This window comes from Tachysurus fulvidraco, chromosome 6 (genome assembly GCF_022655615.1).
Source record: "Tachysurus fulvidraco isolate hzauxx_2018 chromosome 6, HZAU_PFXX_2.0, whole genome shotgun sequence".
Taxonomy (NCBI): Eukaryota; Metazoa; Chordata; class Actinopteri; order Siluriformes; family Bagridae; genus Tachysurus; species Tachysurus fulvidraco.
In genome coordinates this window covers 23,290,739-23,309,616 of record NC_062523.1, presented here as the reverse complement: position 1 = coordinate 23,309,616, position 18,878 = coordinate 23,290,739, and the positions used below count along the sequence as shown (strand labels likewise).

Here is an 18,878-nt window from a genome sequence, read left to right as displayed (position 1 = left end):
TAAACACATTCACTGCAAAATGAAAAATGGAGGAATGGCAAGAAAGTGGGGAGGGGCAAGGAGAAGATTCAGGCGAAAGTAAATGGCAGAAAGTTTCCAAACTAAAACTCAGTACAGTGTGATTTCTGTAAGATTGAGCTGACAAACCACAACAGTACAAGTGTGATGGTTCAACATCTCATCCAAAAACACTCCGTTGTTGCATCAAGTCCACTGAGCGAAGTCGACACAAGGTAACATTAGCTTTCGAATTTAGCCTAAATAATTATGATTCCTTAAAAATGTATGTTGATTGTGGCTATATCTAGTGACTATTTAAGACAGTAAATCAATATGATGTCACCAAATAAAGTTTTGTGAAAGCCTAAGCGTCATTCATGTTCATAGTCTCACTCTCTATTGCCAAATTCGTCATTCCACTACAAAATGTAATATGGCAAATAAATGCACTAAATGGTTTCAGTTATACTGGTTATGTATGCAATTTCAGAAAGAAAAATGTTAATTTTTCTAAAAAGTAAACAAATTAGTTGTTTATTTTAAGACACCTGTACGGTGGCCGTTTCTGGGTTGTGTGACATGTCGTTGTGTTTTCAGATTTGTTAATGTGTTTTCGGATTTGTTAATTTGTTTTCAGATTTGTTAATTTGTTTTCAGATTTGTTAATGTGTTTTCGGATTTGTTAATGTGTTTTCAGATTTGTTAATTTATTTTGCACTTCTCAGCAACCGTACACCTGTCTTATTTTCTCTTTCATATTTAGTATTCCACTTTAATAAAGAAAAAGTATACCGATTACTCAATCAATCAATGGAATAATCAATAGTATACTTGATTACTAAAATAATCATTAGCTGCAAACATACATAGATGGACACTTAAAGAAGCTGAGAAGAGTAACTGGTGGAAAATATTTGTTAAAAGCACTTTAAAATATAACCGCCAACAAATATTTTGAAATTCTTTATTTATTTATTTATTTCTAAACTTTTATTATTGTTTGTTTTATTTCCTTTTACTATTTCACTTAATACTTTGCATGCATATTTTTTAGTTTTGTTTTTTTTTAAACATATTTAATGAAGTTAATATACATGTAACTGTCATCCAACAGCCCTGTAGCAGTTGTCCAATAGTGAAATTCAAATAATGTTATTTCTCTTGTTTATCATTTAACCTGTTCAGGACCTTGCCCCCTTTTTGCAGGTTTTTCGCCTACATGACCTACCCAACAAAAAGTGGTACAGCTCCCACATACTTTAACACACAGGGGGAGAAAGAAGAGATTCTCTAGTTTCAGATACAAGTGTCAGATTGATTCTAGGCCTTACTGGCTCAAAGTTACAGAGGCTAGAATGGAAGGTTTTGAATTCCGCCTGAGTTGTTTACCTGATAAACTGATTAATCTTATTTCTCTGGAACATGTTAGGAACCAAATAACAGCTGAGGGACATAGCCACATGTCTTGGCCTTCACCAAAAAAAATCAAGTCAAAATACCCAAAAATGGCTTCAATAAAAATATTTTTCTACGGACATGTCCGTCCGGTCATGTGTTCTTGTTTACTGTATAACTTTGAATTAAAAGACTGCATGCTCAGTTTAAAAGGCCTAAAACAAACAGAGCCTCTCTGTCTACAAGTCTGCTGTGAAAAAAGGCCTGTAACCTGACACCCTGAGCTGTGAGAGTGTGAAAAAGGATTGCACAATAAATCCTTTGCGCAACTTTTTTGCACAGAGTGAGGCTTCGGAGACGTGGCATGTTGCATACCGTTGGAATCGTCTCCTTATTGGCTAAAGAGCTGTAGAGGTCCCGGACTACTTCATTGCTATTGGAAGGAGCAATTGTCAGTCAAACGAAGGTTCCCAAAAATGATGTCATGACATCATTGGCTTCCCAGCCGTCTATCTCTTCAGTACAAGCGCCGATTGGCTCAAGTGAGGGCTTGTTTGATTCGATAGGCCCTGGGCTATAAATATGACATAGTGTAATTTTTGAAACCCCCAATGAGAAGTTAGAGCCGAAAAACAAGATGGTGGCGCACTACTGTTTCCAGTTTTCGGATCACAAACGGAATATTTGCAAGGCAACCAAAGCGTTTTGGATTAAAAGGCTTACAGACTCCAGTTCCTTAGACCTTTGGGGATTGTGAAATATTTGTTTTGGAAAATATTACCCCAGTGAAGAAAAGGAAAAGTCTAAAGGTAAGGGAAAAACTGGTATAGCGCCACCTAGGTCAGTTTACTACAAATTTTGTTTCAAATAGTATGACGGCTATGAATCATATTATGCTTTGTGTGTGGGCTTAAAAAAAACTTGAGAGTAAAAGCTTTACTACAAAAATAAGTTTTTTCGTGTATTTAGAGGATTTAATGCTGTAAAGCTGCAATAAAGCTTGTTTCTGGCTCATCCCCTAGTGGTCATTTTGACTTCTGTGCCGTGCACGGCACGGCGACCGTAAACTGGTAATTAACTCAGTTTTTATTTTGACTGAAATAACTATCTAGCCACAGTGATGTCATGGCACTGAGGTGCTCACCTGTTAAATTAATATATGATCAGTGCATAATCTATTAAAAATTATCAATGGTTGATTAACCAAGAGAGTAACTGAGGGCCTATGTATTGTGAAATCGGACTGGAATGTAATCTGTGTGTAAAACCTGGTTAGGCAGGATAGCTTCAGATATATGTCATTTTATAATGGATTGAAATGGTGCCCCCCGGTGCAAATATTCTGCCAGATATGCAGAATTTGAAGAGAAATTATTAAGAAATTTCACAGTAATCGGATAATCTTTATAGAGTAGATCATAGAGTAGATCATTACAAAGTGATCTGAGTAAGTTTTTTCAACTAACCTATTAAAATATTCATTTTATGATTGATTAAAATGCGCCCACTGTTGCAATTATATTTCCCCACACGGTGGTTTGGATATGAATTATTCCACAATAGAATTTGCTGATATTTATTTTGAGCATAGAGTAAGTCATTATGAAGTGGTGTGAGTAAGTTTTATCAACTAACAGTTTAAATGTTCCATTTTATGATGGATTAAATTGTGCCCACTGGCAAAATTATTTTGCCAGATTTGGTAAATTTGAGTAGGAATTAAGAAATTCAACAGTAAAATTGGCTAATATTTATTCTGAGCATAGAGTACTGTAGGTCATGCTGAAGTGATGAGTGAGTTTTATCAACTAATAATTTGAAATTTCCATTTTAAAATGGATTCAAAAGTTCCTCCTAGTACAAATATATTACAAAATATGGTGATTTTGATTAGGAATTTGTAAAAAAAAAAAAAAAAAATTCCACAGTAAAATTCATTTGGTTGTTTAATAAAAATTCTTCATTGTTTACAAAGCCTCTGAGGATTACAGTATATTCCACAACAGTGGTTAGAGTAAATTCTAGTTATACTTATGTCATGTATCTATAGTATATAGCTTCATATGAAGCAGTAGGAGACTCCTTTTTGTTTGGGTTCACTACAAAGGATTCTAAATGGACATTCAGTTATCGTGTACAGCTCTGTGCTCCGTCTGTGTAGATTTCTGCACAGTAGCTTAAAGCCTACAGCTCTACACTTTCTGTTTCATTTCTGACAAAAGGTCAAAACTGGTCCCTAGTTCTAACTGAGATCATAGACAACCTTAATACAACACATCTTAAAAAAATATTATATAAAATCTTAAATATCTGGATTGGGTAAGTTCATTATGAATACAAAATCAATATTTAAATAAAAGTTTTCTAGGAACAGTAGTAGACACCAAAACTCTCTTCCAAAGATGTTGAGATATGAAGTTAAAAATGACCAAACCACATTAATTTATATTAATATTATAATATATATTATATTTATATTAATGTATTTCACTACCAGGAAATCTACTAAAGTGGAAAAAAGAGAGACTTGTTATATGACATAGTACTTTAATTGTTTATGCCTTTTCTTCCAGCATGGGCATGCAATAGGGTGTGTGCGTATGCCAATTTACTTTCAACACATTTCATTTTAAGCACAAAAAAAAGTACAAAAAACAAATTAAAGGAAAGGTTTTGTCAAAATATTTGAATAGCTAATTTTTATATAAAATGGTATAAAATATATATGATGTGCATCCATTATATAAATCAATAAAGATTTCCTTGTGTTCTGTAGAATTCTTCCAGCAAAATTAACAAAATGAGTATGTGCTTGTATAAATCACTACCTGAGTCTTAACTTTTACATTCACATTTCAGGTCATGTAAAAGTCTTCTTTGATCATCTATGCATAATTTGATCTAGGATCCAGCTCATTCACTATTTCAGGCTGCTTCTGCTTAAGGATTTTATAGAATTCTGCTTTCACAGCTTTTCCTCCTGAGTCAAGACAACTGTACAGTATCCTCATTTTTTTCTGTGGTGTTGTTGCCTCCTTAATATCATTATACAGTTCATCTCTGATGAGTTTCTTGGTAAGTAGAGTGTCTGCTATTTCCATTACCGGAAGAACTCTCTGTATGAGTGTGTTTCTGTGTTTATCTACAAATTCAGCACCTAAAATAGATATAAACATTAAATTATAATAATTTACACTGCATGAAGCTTTCTACTAAAGTAATCATAAGTACATCTTATTTGACAAAAATAATAATAAAAAAACTGTCAAAATATAACAAAGTGTTTAAAATGTTTTGTGAGAATCTTTCAAGATGAGAAGTGCTTTCAGATTTGATAAATAGTATCTAATAAAAACTAAATCTAATATTGCAATGTACACATTGATCTGCTGGAAAATAGAACAATTTTCAGTCGGAAATATTTACCTTTATCTGCTGGACCTGCTTCTTTACTCTCAGCTGAGAGAATAAGAATATTCAGTGTTATTCAGTGTTCAGTGAATATTCATATTCAGAAATAAATATTCAGTGCAAAAAATAATTTAATGAGACCTCAAGCAGTATTCTAGTAAAGTCAGCCCAATACATGCATATGAGCATCCCAGAATTTGTAAATCATTTTTATTTGAGTGTGAACTTGCTATGACAAGCTGTGAAAGCTATGCTTTTTGGCTACCTGTAAGAAAGATGTGACGAGGTTCCCACACGTCCTGGCCACTTTCATCCAACAGACCCAATGTGAGGTCAACCTTGGTATTAAGGATCACCTCAAATGTGGGGTGATAGTTTGGACCATAGTGACCTTCAAATGTCTCAACCTAAGAAAAATAAAAGATAGCTAAACATACTTCTTTAATGTGTAAAGAAATCTTCTTTCTCCACCAAAGGAATTGTGGTTTACCTTTGGCTGGTAAGAATAAGGCTCACAGATTGGTCTGTATTTTTTACCACGGGTCAGCTTACATAGGGAGCTGCACTGAATGTAGGTGTTGCACTGATTTAATTTCCGTACCTACATGGTTAAGCAGAATAGTTAAAAAAAAAAAAAAATTGACGTGAACTTTTAACAGCTTAATTTAAAATTTGAAGGAAAGAAAAAACAATATCACATTTTGTTAATCTTAAGCAAAAATGCTGCCTGAAATTTCAGTATGTTTTAGCACTCCATGTGTGAACAACATCTGGAAGAAAACACTAAAATGCTTAAAATAAAAATTTAATTAAAGCAGATTAGTAGCTTACCTCTTCGATTGACACATTTCCTGGCAACAAATGAATGTGCAGATTTTTGCGCTTTTCATTGTAGAAGAGGAGGACTTGGCCACTGATAGGCTTTTCAAAGAACAACCTTTTTATCAACAGGCCAAAGTTGGAGAGACCATGAACTTCAAAAATAACATGTGTGCTTGTTATATTCAGGGGCTGAATGATCTCAACATTACCCTCACTGAAATGTGCCACAGCCAGTTCAAACTCATTTTTATCTGAAGCATAAGAAGAGTAAGTAAGTTGTTTTTAAAACTACTGTATGTTATAAAGTGTCATTAAATATAACCATGAACCAAAACATTATGACCACAGACAAAGTGAATAGTGTAAAGGTCTGAGATTTGATTCTCTAATAGTCACTATAAGCAAACAGTTGGCAATTAGAAGAATTATAGCAAAAATTATCATGTGCATCTTGCCAGTTCCACTGCACAAGAACACTTTTTAATGGAAATGGTATTTTGCAGGAGGCCACGGTGGCTTAGTGGTTAGCACATTTGCCTCACACCTCCAGGGTTGGGGGTTTGATTCCCGCCTCCCCCTTGTGTGTGTGGAGTTTGCATGTTCTCCCCTTGCCTCAGGGGTTTCCTCCAGGTACTCTGGTTTCCTCCCCCGGTCCAAAGACATGCATGGTAGGTTGATTGGCATCTCTGGAAAATTGTCCGTAGTGTGTGATTGCGTGAGTGAATGAGAGTGTGTGTGTGCCCTGCGATGGGTTGGCACTCCGTCCAGGGTGTAACCTGCCTTGATGCCCGATGACGTCTGGGATAGGCACAGGCTCCCCGTGACCCGAGGTAGTTCGGATAAGCGGTAGAAAATGAGTGAGAGAGTGAGTGAGAGAGTGTGATTGCATGAACCATTATACATGGCTGCCAACTCTCACGCATTCAGCGTGAGACTCATGCAATTGACCCAAATCTCACGCTCTCACTCCACACCCCCATATTCTAACACCACACCCCCATATTCGCACGCAGTCTCGTGCAACAATGAAGGGAAAAAAATCGCACCGCATGATCTTGCAAAGCAACTCGCAGAGAGACCAGACGGACAGTGTGATGAGTTTTTTGTGACAATTGAGAGGGAAATAAGCAATTTATTCCCATAAACTGTGTAGTCAGCCGTTCTCCCTCCCATCTGCACCATGGGAATTGTGAATGCAGGCAGGTCAGGGAGTTACAGGGCGCTCCAAGTCTTCGTCCAGTTTAGACTAAAGTAGGCTGCATATTCACAGATTAGAGGTTCCAGAGTCAATAACTCCTGAGCTACATGCTTTTATTACACAAATAACACCTCTTTTTCACCGTAGTAATGTAGAGAGGCAGCTCCCACCCAATTTTCCTCAATATCAGCTTTCCTCCTAGTTGGACAAAATACATAATTCTCTATGTGCGAACACCTAAGAGACAGATTTCAAGGGACAGTCTGCAAAGTGCAAAACCCGAAAAGCGAATACAAAACTTTTGTACTTTGCAGATGGTCCCTTGGAATGCTCTCAGTCGTCTGCACATAGAGACTTATGTATTTTGTCCACCAAGGAGGAAAGCTGATTGTTAGGGAAATTGGGTTGTAGCTGCCTCTCTACATTACTATGATAGAAAAGAGGTGTTTATTTGTGTAAAAGGAGCTTTTAGCTCAGGAGTTATTGACAAGGGAAACTCAAATCTGTGAATATGCCCCAACTTTACTTAAGTCCAGTTTAGGCTAGTAACTAATAGGCCTATGCTGTTATACTATATAGTTTATATAGAATTAAGTTAGCATTAGCAGAGTTGTTTGTTTTGCAGCACTGAGCAGTTATTTTACGTAACTTTATAATAAAAAACAGTACAAAAGCATTTCCAGATGACAAATATCTGGACATGCCTAGTAGTTCATGTTAATTATTGTTTTCTAAGAACAGAATGTCAAGTCAATGACATCCCAATCAATGATTAAGGCTGCAAAATCAGCCACCAGCACTTACATAAGGTTATATGTTATATGTATAAGGGCATATGTTATTCTGCAAACATGTTAATCACATGTTAATCCTATTTCTGTAAAATGTTTGTGAAAATTAAATGTAATGTAAATCTCCAAAGACATTCTGTACAGATACCATATACTTTGACAATCAGTATAAACTGTACTTGCTAATGCAAGGATTATGTGTTTGTATTTTTTTCCACACCAAGCCATGCCTCTCCATAAGCCCCTCCCCATAACCAAAGCCCCACCCCAGAATATCACTAAGCTGAACTCAAAAGTTGGCAGCCCTGCATTATATGTGGGTGGGACAGGACCCACCCACTTTTTAAGACCAATAATATTGGACCTACCCACTTTTACCGTCTCTATTCTGCGCATGTCTTTTTTTTATTACTTTCCAAAGCGCCGCCAGTCGAATCCATTCTGTTTGAGGAATGCCCTAATAAATTACCTACAGTAATTACCGTGTTTTATCTACAGCATTGACCACGCTGCTGCTTCCCGAAATCCATGGGCATCGGAACCATTATATGTGTGTGGGACAGGACACGCCCACTTTTTATTTGCTTCCGACGCCCACGCCCGTGGTGGTTGATTAATGAACAGCAAACATCATAGACTATTGCTTAAACTTATAGAAAAATACACTTATATTAAATTACATTAATGAAAATAAATATAATACATTTTATGGGAAATGTGTTGCACAACCGCCTGCGACAGACAGGCAAGATTAGCAGGCACCCTTTATATTTACTGTACCTCAGCGTGTTAAACATATCACTCATTTGGGTGCAAGGTTTACTGTTTAATACATTTTGCATTGTGTTTCAAGAGTTCTAATATAAGATTCACTTTAAAATATTGCCTAAAGATTCTAGGCCTTACTGACACAGTTACAGAGGCTAGAATGAAGGGTTTTTATTTCCGTCTGAGTTGTTTACCTGATAAACTGATTACATACATTGCTGTATTTAATGATGGTAGCTAAACAACAACTGAGGGTCATAGCCACATGTCTTGGCTTTCACCAAAATAAAAAATGAAGTCAAAAGACTCAAAAATGGATTTTGTATGATTATTTTTCTACGGACATGTCCGTCCATTCATGTTTTTCTTGTTTATTTGTTTACTGTATAACTTTGTATAAAAGACTGCATGCTTAGTTCAAAAGTCCTATAACAAAGAGAACCTCTCTGCCTAGAAACCTGCTGTGAAAAAGGCCTGTAACTTGACACCCTGAGTTGTGAGAGTGTGAAAAGTTTGAGAATTGCGCAATAAAGTTGAAAAAAATTAATATGCGCATGCTCATTGCACAGCCCGCCCTCACCAGTTGTATCATGTTGCATCTCGCTGGAATCGTCTCCTTATTGGCTAAAGAGCTATGATGCTCGCGAAACATCAAATCGCTACTGGAGGGAGCAATTGTCAGTCAAAGGGAGGGTGTCCCACATAGAATGGAGAGACCTCATTGGCTTCTTAGCTGCCTATCTCTGCACCACAGGCACTGATTGGCTCATGAGAGGGCTTGTTTGATTCGTTAGACCCTCGACTACAAATCTGATGCGTGAGTGTAGTTTCGTAAGCCTTTTTTTTTTATACATGGAAAAAGTAAAAAAAAAACCTGCCTTTTTATAATACAAATTTACATTTTAAAAAATGTTACTGTAACCTGTGACTCTACCTGTTAATTTTCACACATATTTATGTAAAATGTGATTTGTATTTCTCTTTTTAGGTTGAGTATAATCATAACATTATAACCTTAAATTAACTTACCAGTAGGTATCTCACAGTGTGGAAGGTGCAGATAACGAATTGAATCTTCGGAGCAGTTAATGTTATACAGGGGCCCTGCAGGCATGAACTGGTCCATGCCAAGCAACTGATTGTCATCCCAGGACACTACTGTGTACAGCACTTCTCCACTCCCTTTCATCTCAAAAGAAATGTTGGTCATTTTACAGAAAAACACACCAGCATGAGAGCACAGAAACCTGCGGGAAAAGACATTACAAGACTATTTTTATTTTGTAATGTTAACATAAATAAAGCAAGAGTAATGTAAAAAAAATTCATTATTTTGAAGAACAGAATAAAATATGCCCATGTTGTACTGTACCTGTATGCACTACTGTTAGTACAGTGTTGAACTAATTCAGGATCTGTGGCTGCTGAGTGCTGTTGAAAAGAGGAAAAATCACTCTGTAGCATCTACATACAAGTTTATTTCATAAACACACAGCTTTAAGATTAACCCAATGGGCTGAAAGACATAAGGACATAGTAAAAGTACAGTTGAATCCAAAATATTACATACACCTCAGTTTTTTTTATAAATCCACATATAGTTGTGTGAAAAGTGTTGGCCCCTTACCTATTTTTATTTATTTATTTTTTTTGCATGTTTGTCACACTTGAATGTTTCAGATCATTAAATTTAAATTTAAATTAGTCAAAGAGAACACATAAACACATGCAGTTTTTCAATGAAGGTTTTTATTATTAAAGGAAAACAAAATCCTTTGAGCTTGCCCCTTAAATCTAATAACTGTATGGGCCAACTTTAGCAGCAAGAACTGCAATCAAGCATTTGCGATAACTTGTAATGAGTCTGTTACAGTGCTGTGGAGGAATTTTGGTCCACTCATCTTTGCAGAATCTTTGTTGTAATACAGCCACATTAGAGGGTTTTTAAGCATTTTGTTTTTCTTCAGCCATTCAGATGTGGACTTGCTGGTGTGTTTTGGATCATCGTCCTGCTGCAGAACCTAAGTTTGCTTCAGCTTGAGGTCACAGATGGCCACACATTGTGCTTCAGGACATTTTTTTTGTATACAGCAGAATTCAAGGTTCAATTTATCACAGCAAGTCTTCCAGGTCCTGAAGCAGCAAAACAAACTACCACCACCATATTTTACTGTTGGTACGATGTTCGTTTTCTGAAATGCAGTGTTACTTTTACACCATATGTAATGGGACACACACCTTCCAAAAAGTTAAACTTGTGTCTTGTCAGACCACAGAGTATTTTCCCAAAAGTCTTGGTGATCATCAAGATGTTTTCTGGCAAAACTGAGATGAGCCTGTTGTTCTTTTTCTCAGCAATTGTTTTTCATCTTGGAATTCTGCCCATGCAGGCCATTTTTGCCCAGTCTCTTTCTTATGTTGGAGTCATGAACACTGGCCTTAACTGAGGCAAGTAAGGTCTGCAGTTCTTTGGATGTTGTTGTGGGGTCTTTTGTGACATCTTAGATGAGTCATCGACGCCCTCTTAATAAAAAGGCTAATTTTGGCTGGCCAGCCTTTCCTGGGAAGGTTCACCACTGTTCCATGTTTTTGCCATTTGTGGATAATGGCTCTCACTGTGGTTCACCGGAGTCCCAAAGCTTTAAGAATGGCTTTGTAACCTTTTCCAGACTGATAGATCTCCATTACTTTCTCTCTCATTTGTTCCGGAATCTCTTTGGATCTCAGCATGATGTAGCTTTTGAGGATCTTTTGGTCTACTTCACTTTGTCAGTCAGGTCTTATTTAAGTGATTAATTGATTGTGAACAGGTGTGGCAGTAATCAGGCCTGGGTGTGGCTAGAGAAAGTGAACTCAGGTGTGATAAACCACAGTCATGTTTTAACAGTGTGGGCAAACACTTTCACAGTCCACACACACACACACACACACACACACACCACACACACACACACACACACACACACACACACACACACACACACACACACACAACCAAAAAATCTGAATGAATGCACTTGACTTATTAATACTTTTTTCTTTACATAGTTGAATGTGCTGACAACAAAATCACACACGAATTATCAGTGAAAATCAAATTAATTAACCCATTGGAGTCTGGATTTGGAGTCACACTCAAAATTGAAGTGGAAACACACTACAGGCTGATCCAACTTTGATGTAATGTTCTTGGGCCAGTTGTTCAAAAAATCTAATCTGGATCAAAATGATCCGGATTTGGAAATCCCATTTTTTCCTATTCAGGGTCAGGTAATCCGTATTACTTTTATGCCGGTTTTTCAAAGCAACATTGGATTGGATCACCCTTATCCAGATACACCGTTTTCAAAATTGCCACATCCGGATTACCTGTCCTCTAAATGGGACAACATATTACAACATGGGCTACCAGCTATGTAAAGAACAGGTAGAAGAGCCAACATGGGGTCACTGTAAGAGTTTTTTATTTTGAGACAAAACCCCAAAATAACAAACTTCCACTTCCATTCATAATTTCTTTTATGACCCCTCATCTGAGTCATAAAAAATAAATATACATTAACAAATACATTGTGGATATTTTGAAAACGTCTTAAATTAAAATGGGTAAATGTACAATAAATGGTGGGCAGTCGTGGCCTAATGGTTAGAGAGTCTGTCTCGTAACCCGAAGGTTGTGGGTTCGAGTCTTGGGCCGGCCACGACTGAGGTGCCCTTGAGCAAGGCACTGAACCCCCCCAACTGCTCCCCGGGTGCCGCAGCATAAATGGCTGCCCACTGCTCCGGGTGTGTGTTCACGGTGTGCGTGTTCACTGCTGTGTGTGTGCACTTTGGATGGGTTAAATGCAGAGAACAAATTCTGAGTATGGGTCACCGTACTTAGCCGTATGTCACTTCACTTCACTAGTTAACAAAATAAAGAATGTTCAGGGTTCTTTTTCATCTGAGGAGCTCTGCTTTTAGGAGGTGGATCTGAAGTTTTGTTTTAAAATTTTGCTTCAATAAAAGTATATACACTAAATTATACAAATGTATTATTTGACCCATTTTAAAGTACTACATTTTCCTCCTGGAATCCACCTTGAAATCCTACCCCCCTGTTGGGATCAGGATAATCCTGTTTTTTTTGGATCAAAGTTATCCAAATCCTACTGACCTAAGTTTTGAACAACACAAACTGAAGGTTTGGTCCAGATTTAAACTAGGATTGGATTTCGTCGGATTTCAGATTCCTTCGTTCCCGTTTGAACAACCCATTTTCAAGATCTGATCCAATCCGATAAGGCTTTTTCTTTTTCAAAAACCCTTATGAAGAAAATTATAACAAGGTCCGTGACGTCGCCCGGTATGGCGCAACCGGGGCCCCACCCTGGAGCCAGGCCCGGGGTTGGGGCTCGCATGCGAGCGCCTGGTGGCCGGGTCTTACCCCACAGGGCCCGGCCGGGCTCAGCCCGAAGGAGCGACGTGGGGCCGATCACCTGTGGGCCCACCACCTGCAGGAGAAACCGTAAGGGGCTGGTGCAATGTGGATTGGGTGGCAGTCGAAGGCGGGAGCCTCGGCGACCCAATCTCAGGACACGGAATCTGACTCTAGGGACATTGAATGTCACCTCGCTGAGGGGGAAGGAGCCTGAGCTGGTGCGGGAGGTTGAGAGATACCGACTAGAGATAGTTGGGCTCGCCTCCACGCACAGCTTGGGCTCTGGAACCCAACTCCTCGAGAGAGGCTGGACTCTCTACTACTCTGGAGTTGCCCGCGGTGAGAGGCGGCGGGCTGGTGTGGGCTTGCTCATAGCCCCCCAGCTCAGCAACCATGTGTTGGAGTTCACCCCGGTGAACGAGAGGGTCGTTTCCCTGCGCCTTCGGGTCGGGGGGAGGTCTCTCACTGTTATTTGTGCTTATGGGCCAAATGGCAGTGTAGAGTACCCAACCTTCTTGGCGTCTCTGGGAGGGGTGCTAGAAAGTGCCCCGACTGGGGACTCCGTCGTTCTACTGGGGGACTTCAACGCTCACGTGGGCAGCAACAGTGACACCTGGAGGGGCGTGATTGGGAGGAACGGCCCCCCCGAACTGAACCCGAGTGGTGTTCTGTTATTGGACTTCTGTGCTAGTCACAGTTTGTCCATAACAAACACCATGTTCAAGCATAAGGGTGTCCATCAGTACACATGGCACCAGGACACCCTAGGTCAGAAGTCGATGATCGACTTTGTGGTTGTTTCATCTGACCTCCGGCCGTATGTCTTGGACACTCGGGTAAAGAGAGGGGCTGAGCTGTCAACTGATCACCACCTGGTGGTGAGTTGGGTCCAATGGCAGGGGAGGAAGTTGGACAGACTTGGCAGACCCAAACGTACTGTGAGGGTCCGTTGGGAACGTTTGGCAGAGTCTCCTGTCAGAGAGATCTTCAACTCTCACCTCCGGCAGAGCTTCAACCAGATCCCGAGGGAGGTTGGAGACATTGAGTCCGAGTGGACCATGTTCTCCACCTCCATTGTTGATGCAGCCGCACGGAGCTGTGGCCGTAAGGTCTCCGGTGCCTGTCGTGGCGGCAATCCCCGTACCCGGTGGTGGACCCCGGAAGTAAGGGATGCCGTCAAGCTGAAGAAGGAGTCCTATCGAGCCTGGTTGGCTCGGGGGACTCCGGAGGCAGCTGATAGTTACCGGAGGGCCAAGCGAGCTTCAACCCGGGTGGTTGCAGAGGCAAAAACTTGGGTCTGGGAGGAGTTCGGTGAGGCCATGGAGAAGGACTATCGGTTGGCCTCGAAGAAATTCTGGCAAACCGTCCGGCGTCTCAGGAGGGGGAAGCAGTGCCCTGCTCACACTGTTTACAGTGGGAGTGGGAATCTGCTGACTTCGACTGGTGACATCCTCAGACGGTGGAAGGAGTACTTCGAGGATCTCCTCAACACCACCAACATGTCTTCCATTGAGGAAGCAGAGGCGGAGGGCTCGGTTGTGGACTCGTCGATCCCCCAAGCTGAGGTCACTGAGGTAGTTGAGAAGCTCCTCAGTGGCAAGGCACCGGGGGTGGATAAGATCCACCCTGAGTACCTTAAGTCTCTGGATGTTGTGGGGCTGTCTTGGCTGACACGCCTCTGCAACATCGCGTGGCGGTTGGGGTGCCTGTATGACCTCCCTACAATACCTGGGCATGCTCCTGATGAGGTGGCAGATGGTCTACTGAGGGATCTCCTCCCAGACCTGGACTAAAGCATCCGCCAACTCCAGTCTGTGGTGCAACATGGCATTGGTGAGTGGAGCAAGACATGATGTCCCAGATGTGCTCAATTAGATTCAGGTCTGGGGAACGGGCAGGTCAGTCCATGGCATCAATGCCTTCATCTTGCAGGAACTGCTGACACACTCCAGCCATATGAGGTCTAGCATTAGGAGGAACCCAGGGCCAACCTCATCAGCATATGGCCTCACAAGGGGTCTTAGGATCTCATCTTGGTACCTAATGGCAGTCAGGCTACATATGGCGAGCACATGGAGGGCTGTGCAGCCCTCCAAATGGCCCACCATTACTGACCCACTGCCAAACCAATCATGCTGGAGGATGTTGCAGGCAGAAGAACATTCTCCATGGCGTCTCCAGACTGTCACGTCTGTCACGTGCTCAGTGTGAACTTTCATCTGTGAACGGCACAGGGCACCAGTAGCGAATTTGCCAATCTTGGTGTTCTCTGGCAAATGTAAAACGTCTTTCCTAGTGTTGGGCTGTAAGCACAACCCCCACCTGTGGACGTCAGGCCCTCATACCACCCTCATGGAGTCTGTTTCTGACCGGTTGAGCACATGCACATTTGTGGCCTGCTAGAGGTAATTTTGCAGGGCTCTGGCAGTGCTCCTCCTATTTCTCCTTGCATAAAGGTGGAGGTAGCGGTCCTGCTTTTGAGTTGTTGCCCACCTACGGCCTCCTCCACATCTCCTGATGTACTGGCCTGTCTCCTGGTAGTGCTTCCATGCTCTGGACTCTACGCTGACAGACACAGCAAAACTTCTTGCCACAGCTTGCATTGATGTGCCATCCTGGATGAGCTGCACTACCTGTGCCACTTGTGTGGGTTGTAGACTCCATCTCATGATACCACTAGAGTGAAAGCACCGCCAGCATTCAAAAGTGACCAAAACTTCAGCCAAAAAGCATAGGAACTGAGAAGTGGTCTGTGGTCACCACCTGTAGAACCACTCCTTTATTGGGGTTGTCTTGCTAATTGCCTATAATATCAACCTGTTGTCCATCCATTTGCACAACAGCATGTGAAATTGATTCTCAATCAGGGTTGCTTCCTAAGTAGGCAGTTTGATTTCACAGAAGTGTGATTGACTTGGAGTTATTTTGTGTTGTTTAAGTGTTCCCTTTATTTTTTTGAGCAGTAATGGGCATATATATCTCAATAAATTAGAATGTTGTGGAAAGGTTTATTTCTGTTATTCAACTCAAATAGTAACACTCTTGTATTATATAAATTCAGTACACACAGACTGGAGTAGTATAAGTCTTGGTACTTTTAATTGTGATAATTTGGTCTCACTTTTACCAAACAGTCACTAATTCACTATCTCAAAAAATTAGAATATGGTGACATGCCAAATCAGCTAATCAACTCAAAACACCTGCAAAGGTTTCCTGAGCCATCAAAATGCTTTCTCAATTTGGTTCACTAGGCTACAAAATCATGGGGAAGACTGCTAATCTGACAGTTGTCCAGAAGACATTCATTGACATCCTTCACAAACATTCCTTGAAAAAGAAACTGGATGTTCACAGAGTGCTGTATCCAAGCATGTTAACAGAAAATTGAGTAGAAGGAAAAAGTGTGGAAGAAAGTTGCACTACTGTACCACCCGAGAGAACCCGCACCCTTGAGTGGCTTGTCATGCAAAATTGATTAAAGAATTTGGGTGAATTTCACAAGGAATGGACTGGGATCAAGACATCAATGCAACACATTGGATCTTGTTTAGACAAACATTCCCAGCGCGTACTGTGCGGAGCCCTGCTGCCACCTCAGCTACTCAGACCATATCTCTGTTATGCTAATTCCAGCATACAGACCACTCACCAGAGGCTCAAAACCAGTTCTGAAGCAGGTGAAAACCTGGCCAACAGGAGCCACCTTTGCTCTTCAGGACTGCTTTGAGTGCACTGACTGGAACACCTTCAGGGAGGCTGCAACCAACGGCGACTCCGTTAACTTGGAGGAGTACACGTCAACAGCCTCAAGACTACCACCATTGTCCCTGTCCCAAAGAAGTCTACAGTGTCCTGCCTCAATGACTATGGTCCCATTGCACTCACCCCCATAGTTATGAAGTGCTTCAAGAAGCTCATCATGGGGCACATCAAGACCCAGTTACCACCCTCACTGGACCCCCTACAGTTCGCGTATTGTCTAAACCGCTCCACAGACGATTCCATTGCCACAGCTCTCCATTTAGCCTTCACCCATCTGGACAATAATGTACGAATGCTGTACATAGACTTTAGTTCAGCAATCAATGCATTCATCCCTCAGTTCCTGATTGGGAAGCTGAGCCTGCTGGGACTAAACACCTCCCTCTGCAACTGGATCCTGGACTTCCTGAATGGGAGACCTCCGTCAGTCCAGATCGGGAACAGGATCTTCAGCACCACCACACTGAACACTGGAGCCCCTCAGGTCTGCGTGCTCAGTCCACTGCTGTTCACCTTGCTGACTCACGACTGTGCAGCAATGCACGGATCGAATCATATTATCAAGCTTGCCGATGACACAACTGTGTTAGGTCTCATCAAGAAGAACGATGAGTCAGCATACAAGGAGGAGGTGCAACAGCTAACTACCTGTTGTAGAGCCAACAACCTGTCTCTGAATGTGGATAAAACTAAACAGATGGTTGTTGACTTTAGAAGAACACAGAGCGACCACTCTCGAACATCGATGGATCATCCGTAGAGATCGTCAAGAGTACCAAAGTTCTTGGTGTCCAACTACCGGAGAACCTCACCTGGTCACTCAACATCAAACTGTTTATATGCTGCTTACATCCATCGAAATGTTTACACCATACATGCTGTTTTTCACACTTTTTCGCTCTTTTGCACAAACTGTCCAACATTTCAGTCGTACTGCAATGGTTATATATGGTCTAAATGACAATAAAAGCTTCTTGACTTGACTCAAGAGCCATCACACACAGATGTGTCAAGGAATTTGCAAGCAGTTGTCATATTCCTCTTATTAAGCCATTCCTGAACCACAGACAAGGCCAGAGGCCTCCTAGCTGGGCTAAGTAGAGGAAGAACTGGACTGTTGCCCAGTGGTCCAAAGTCTTTTTTTTTTAAATGAGAGCAAGTTTTGTATTTCATTTGGAAAACAAGTTCCTAGAGTCTGGAGGAAGGGTGGGGAAGCTCATAGCCCAAGTTGCTTGAAGTCCCGTGTTAGGTTTCCTTCTGCTGACCAATTTTTTAAAGACAATGATTTAATTTTCCAGCAGGATTTGACACATGCCTACACTGCCAAAAGCACCAAAAGTTTGTTAAATGACCATGGAGAAACAAGAGACCAAAAAATGCAGATGAGCTGAAGGCCACTGTCAAAAAACCTGGGCTTCCATACCACCTCAGCAGTGCCACAGACTGATCACCTCCATGCCACACTGATTTGAGGCAGTAATTAAAGCAAAAGGAGCCCCAACAAGTATTGAGTACATATACAGTAAATGAACATACTTTCCAGAAGGCCAAAAATTCACTAAAAATGTTTTTTTTAATCAGTCTTATGATTCCAGTTTTTTTAGATTTTTTAAAAGTTTTTTAAAGTTTTTTTTAAAGTTTTTGTTAAATGTGAGTCAGTGTGTAGATAAACTACTTCAGTCTGTTTACTAATTGATATAATACACGTGTTTCACTATTTGAGTTGAATTACTGAAATAAATGAACTTATCCCATGACATTCTAATTTATTGAGATGCACCTGTGTGTGTGTGTGTGTGTATATGCATGCACACACACCAATAAATTAGAATGTCGTGGGAAAAGTTTATTTCAAATAGTGAAACACGTGTATTAAATCTATCTATAGCCTAGGCGTATATAAACATTTGGCCTTAGTTGTATAAAAAAAATAGTGTTAAATTTAGATTCTGAAACACTCATCAAAAACTTATTTCTGATACTATTGAATGTAAACTTGAGAGTCTCCATACATGTTTGGTGTGACAGTGCTGTGTAGATTTCGAGCGACTGTCTGCTCCTTCACATTCCATAAAGGCCACATGCAAAGAGAAACAAATTAAAAATACAATTAATCCTGAACTTGGGATACTGTTTGTGGAGTTTCACACAGAGCCTAGTGTGTTACAGTATTTGAAAGAAAACCGAATAAACAGTTTCTTAGGGGGGAAAAGGGGGTTAAATATATTTTTGTATTAAAATGCACTGAAAAAATGTCAAATATTTAAGTCATTATAATAAACTGACAAATAAACACAATTTAAATTGC

The 18,878-nt window shown here is 40.5% G+C and overlaps 1 protein-coding gene across 2 annotated transcripts in view; it reads right to left on the bottom strand.

Annotated features, from left to right (window-relative positions):
- Window positions 1-18,878, bottom strand: part of LOC113639776 (MORC family CW-type zinc finger protein 3-like) — a 152,985-nt gene that overhangs the window by 113,370 nt on the left and 20,737 nt on the right. Inside the window, exons 4-11 of one of the 2 annotated variants that reach the window (XM_047815008.1) lie at window positions 18,583-18,629; window positions 9,758-9,816; window positions 9,415-9,632; window positions 5,638-5,879; window positions 5,297-5,407; window positions 5,072-5,213; window positions 4,822-4,854; window positions 3,324-4,552 (exon numbers count right to left, since the gene is read on the bottom strand). The exons of the other annotated variant lie outside the window; for it this stretch is intronic. Coding sequence (XP_047670964.1) covers window positions 4,281-4,552; window positions 4,822-4,854; window positions 5,072-5,213; window positions 5,297-5,407; window positions 5,638-5,879; window positions 9,415-9,632; window positions 9,758-9,816; window positions 18,583-18,629 — 1,124 coding nt within the window. The 3' untranslated portion in view covers window positions 3,324-4,280. Of the gene's footprint in view, window positions 1-3,323; window positions 4,553-4,821; window positions 4,855-5,071; window positions 5,214-5,296; window positions 5,408-5,637; window positions 5,880-9,414; window positions 9,633-9,757; window positions 9,817-18,582; window positions 18,630-18,878 lie in introns of those variants that run through there. 2 annotated transcript variants of the gene reach the window in all.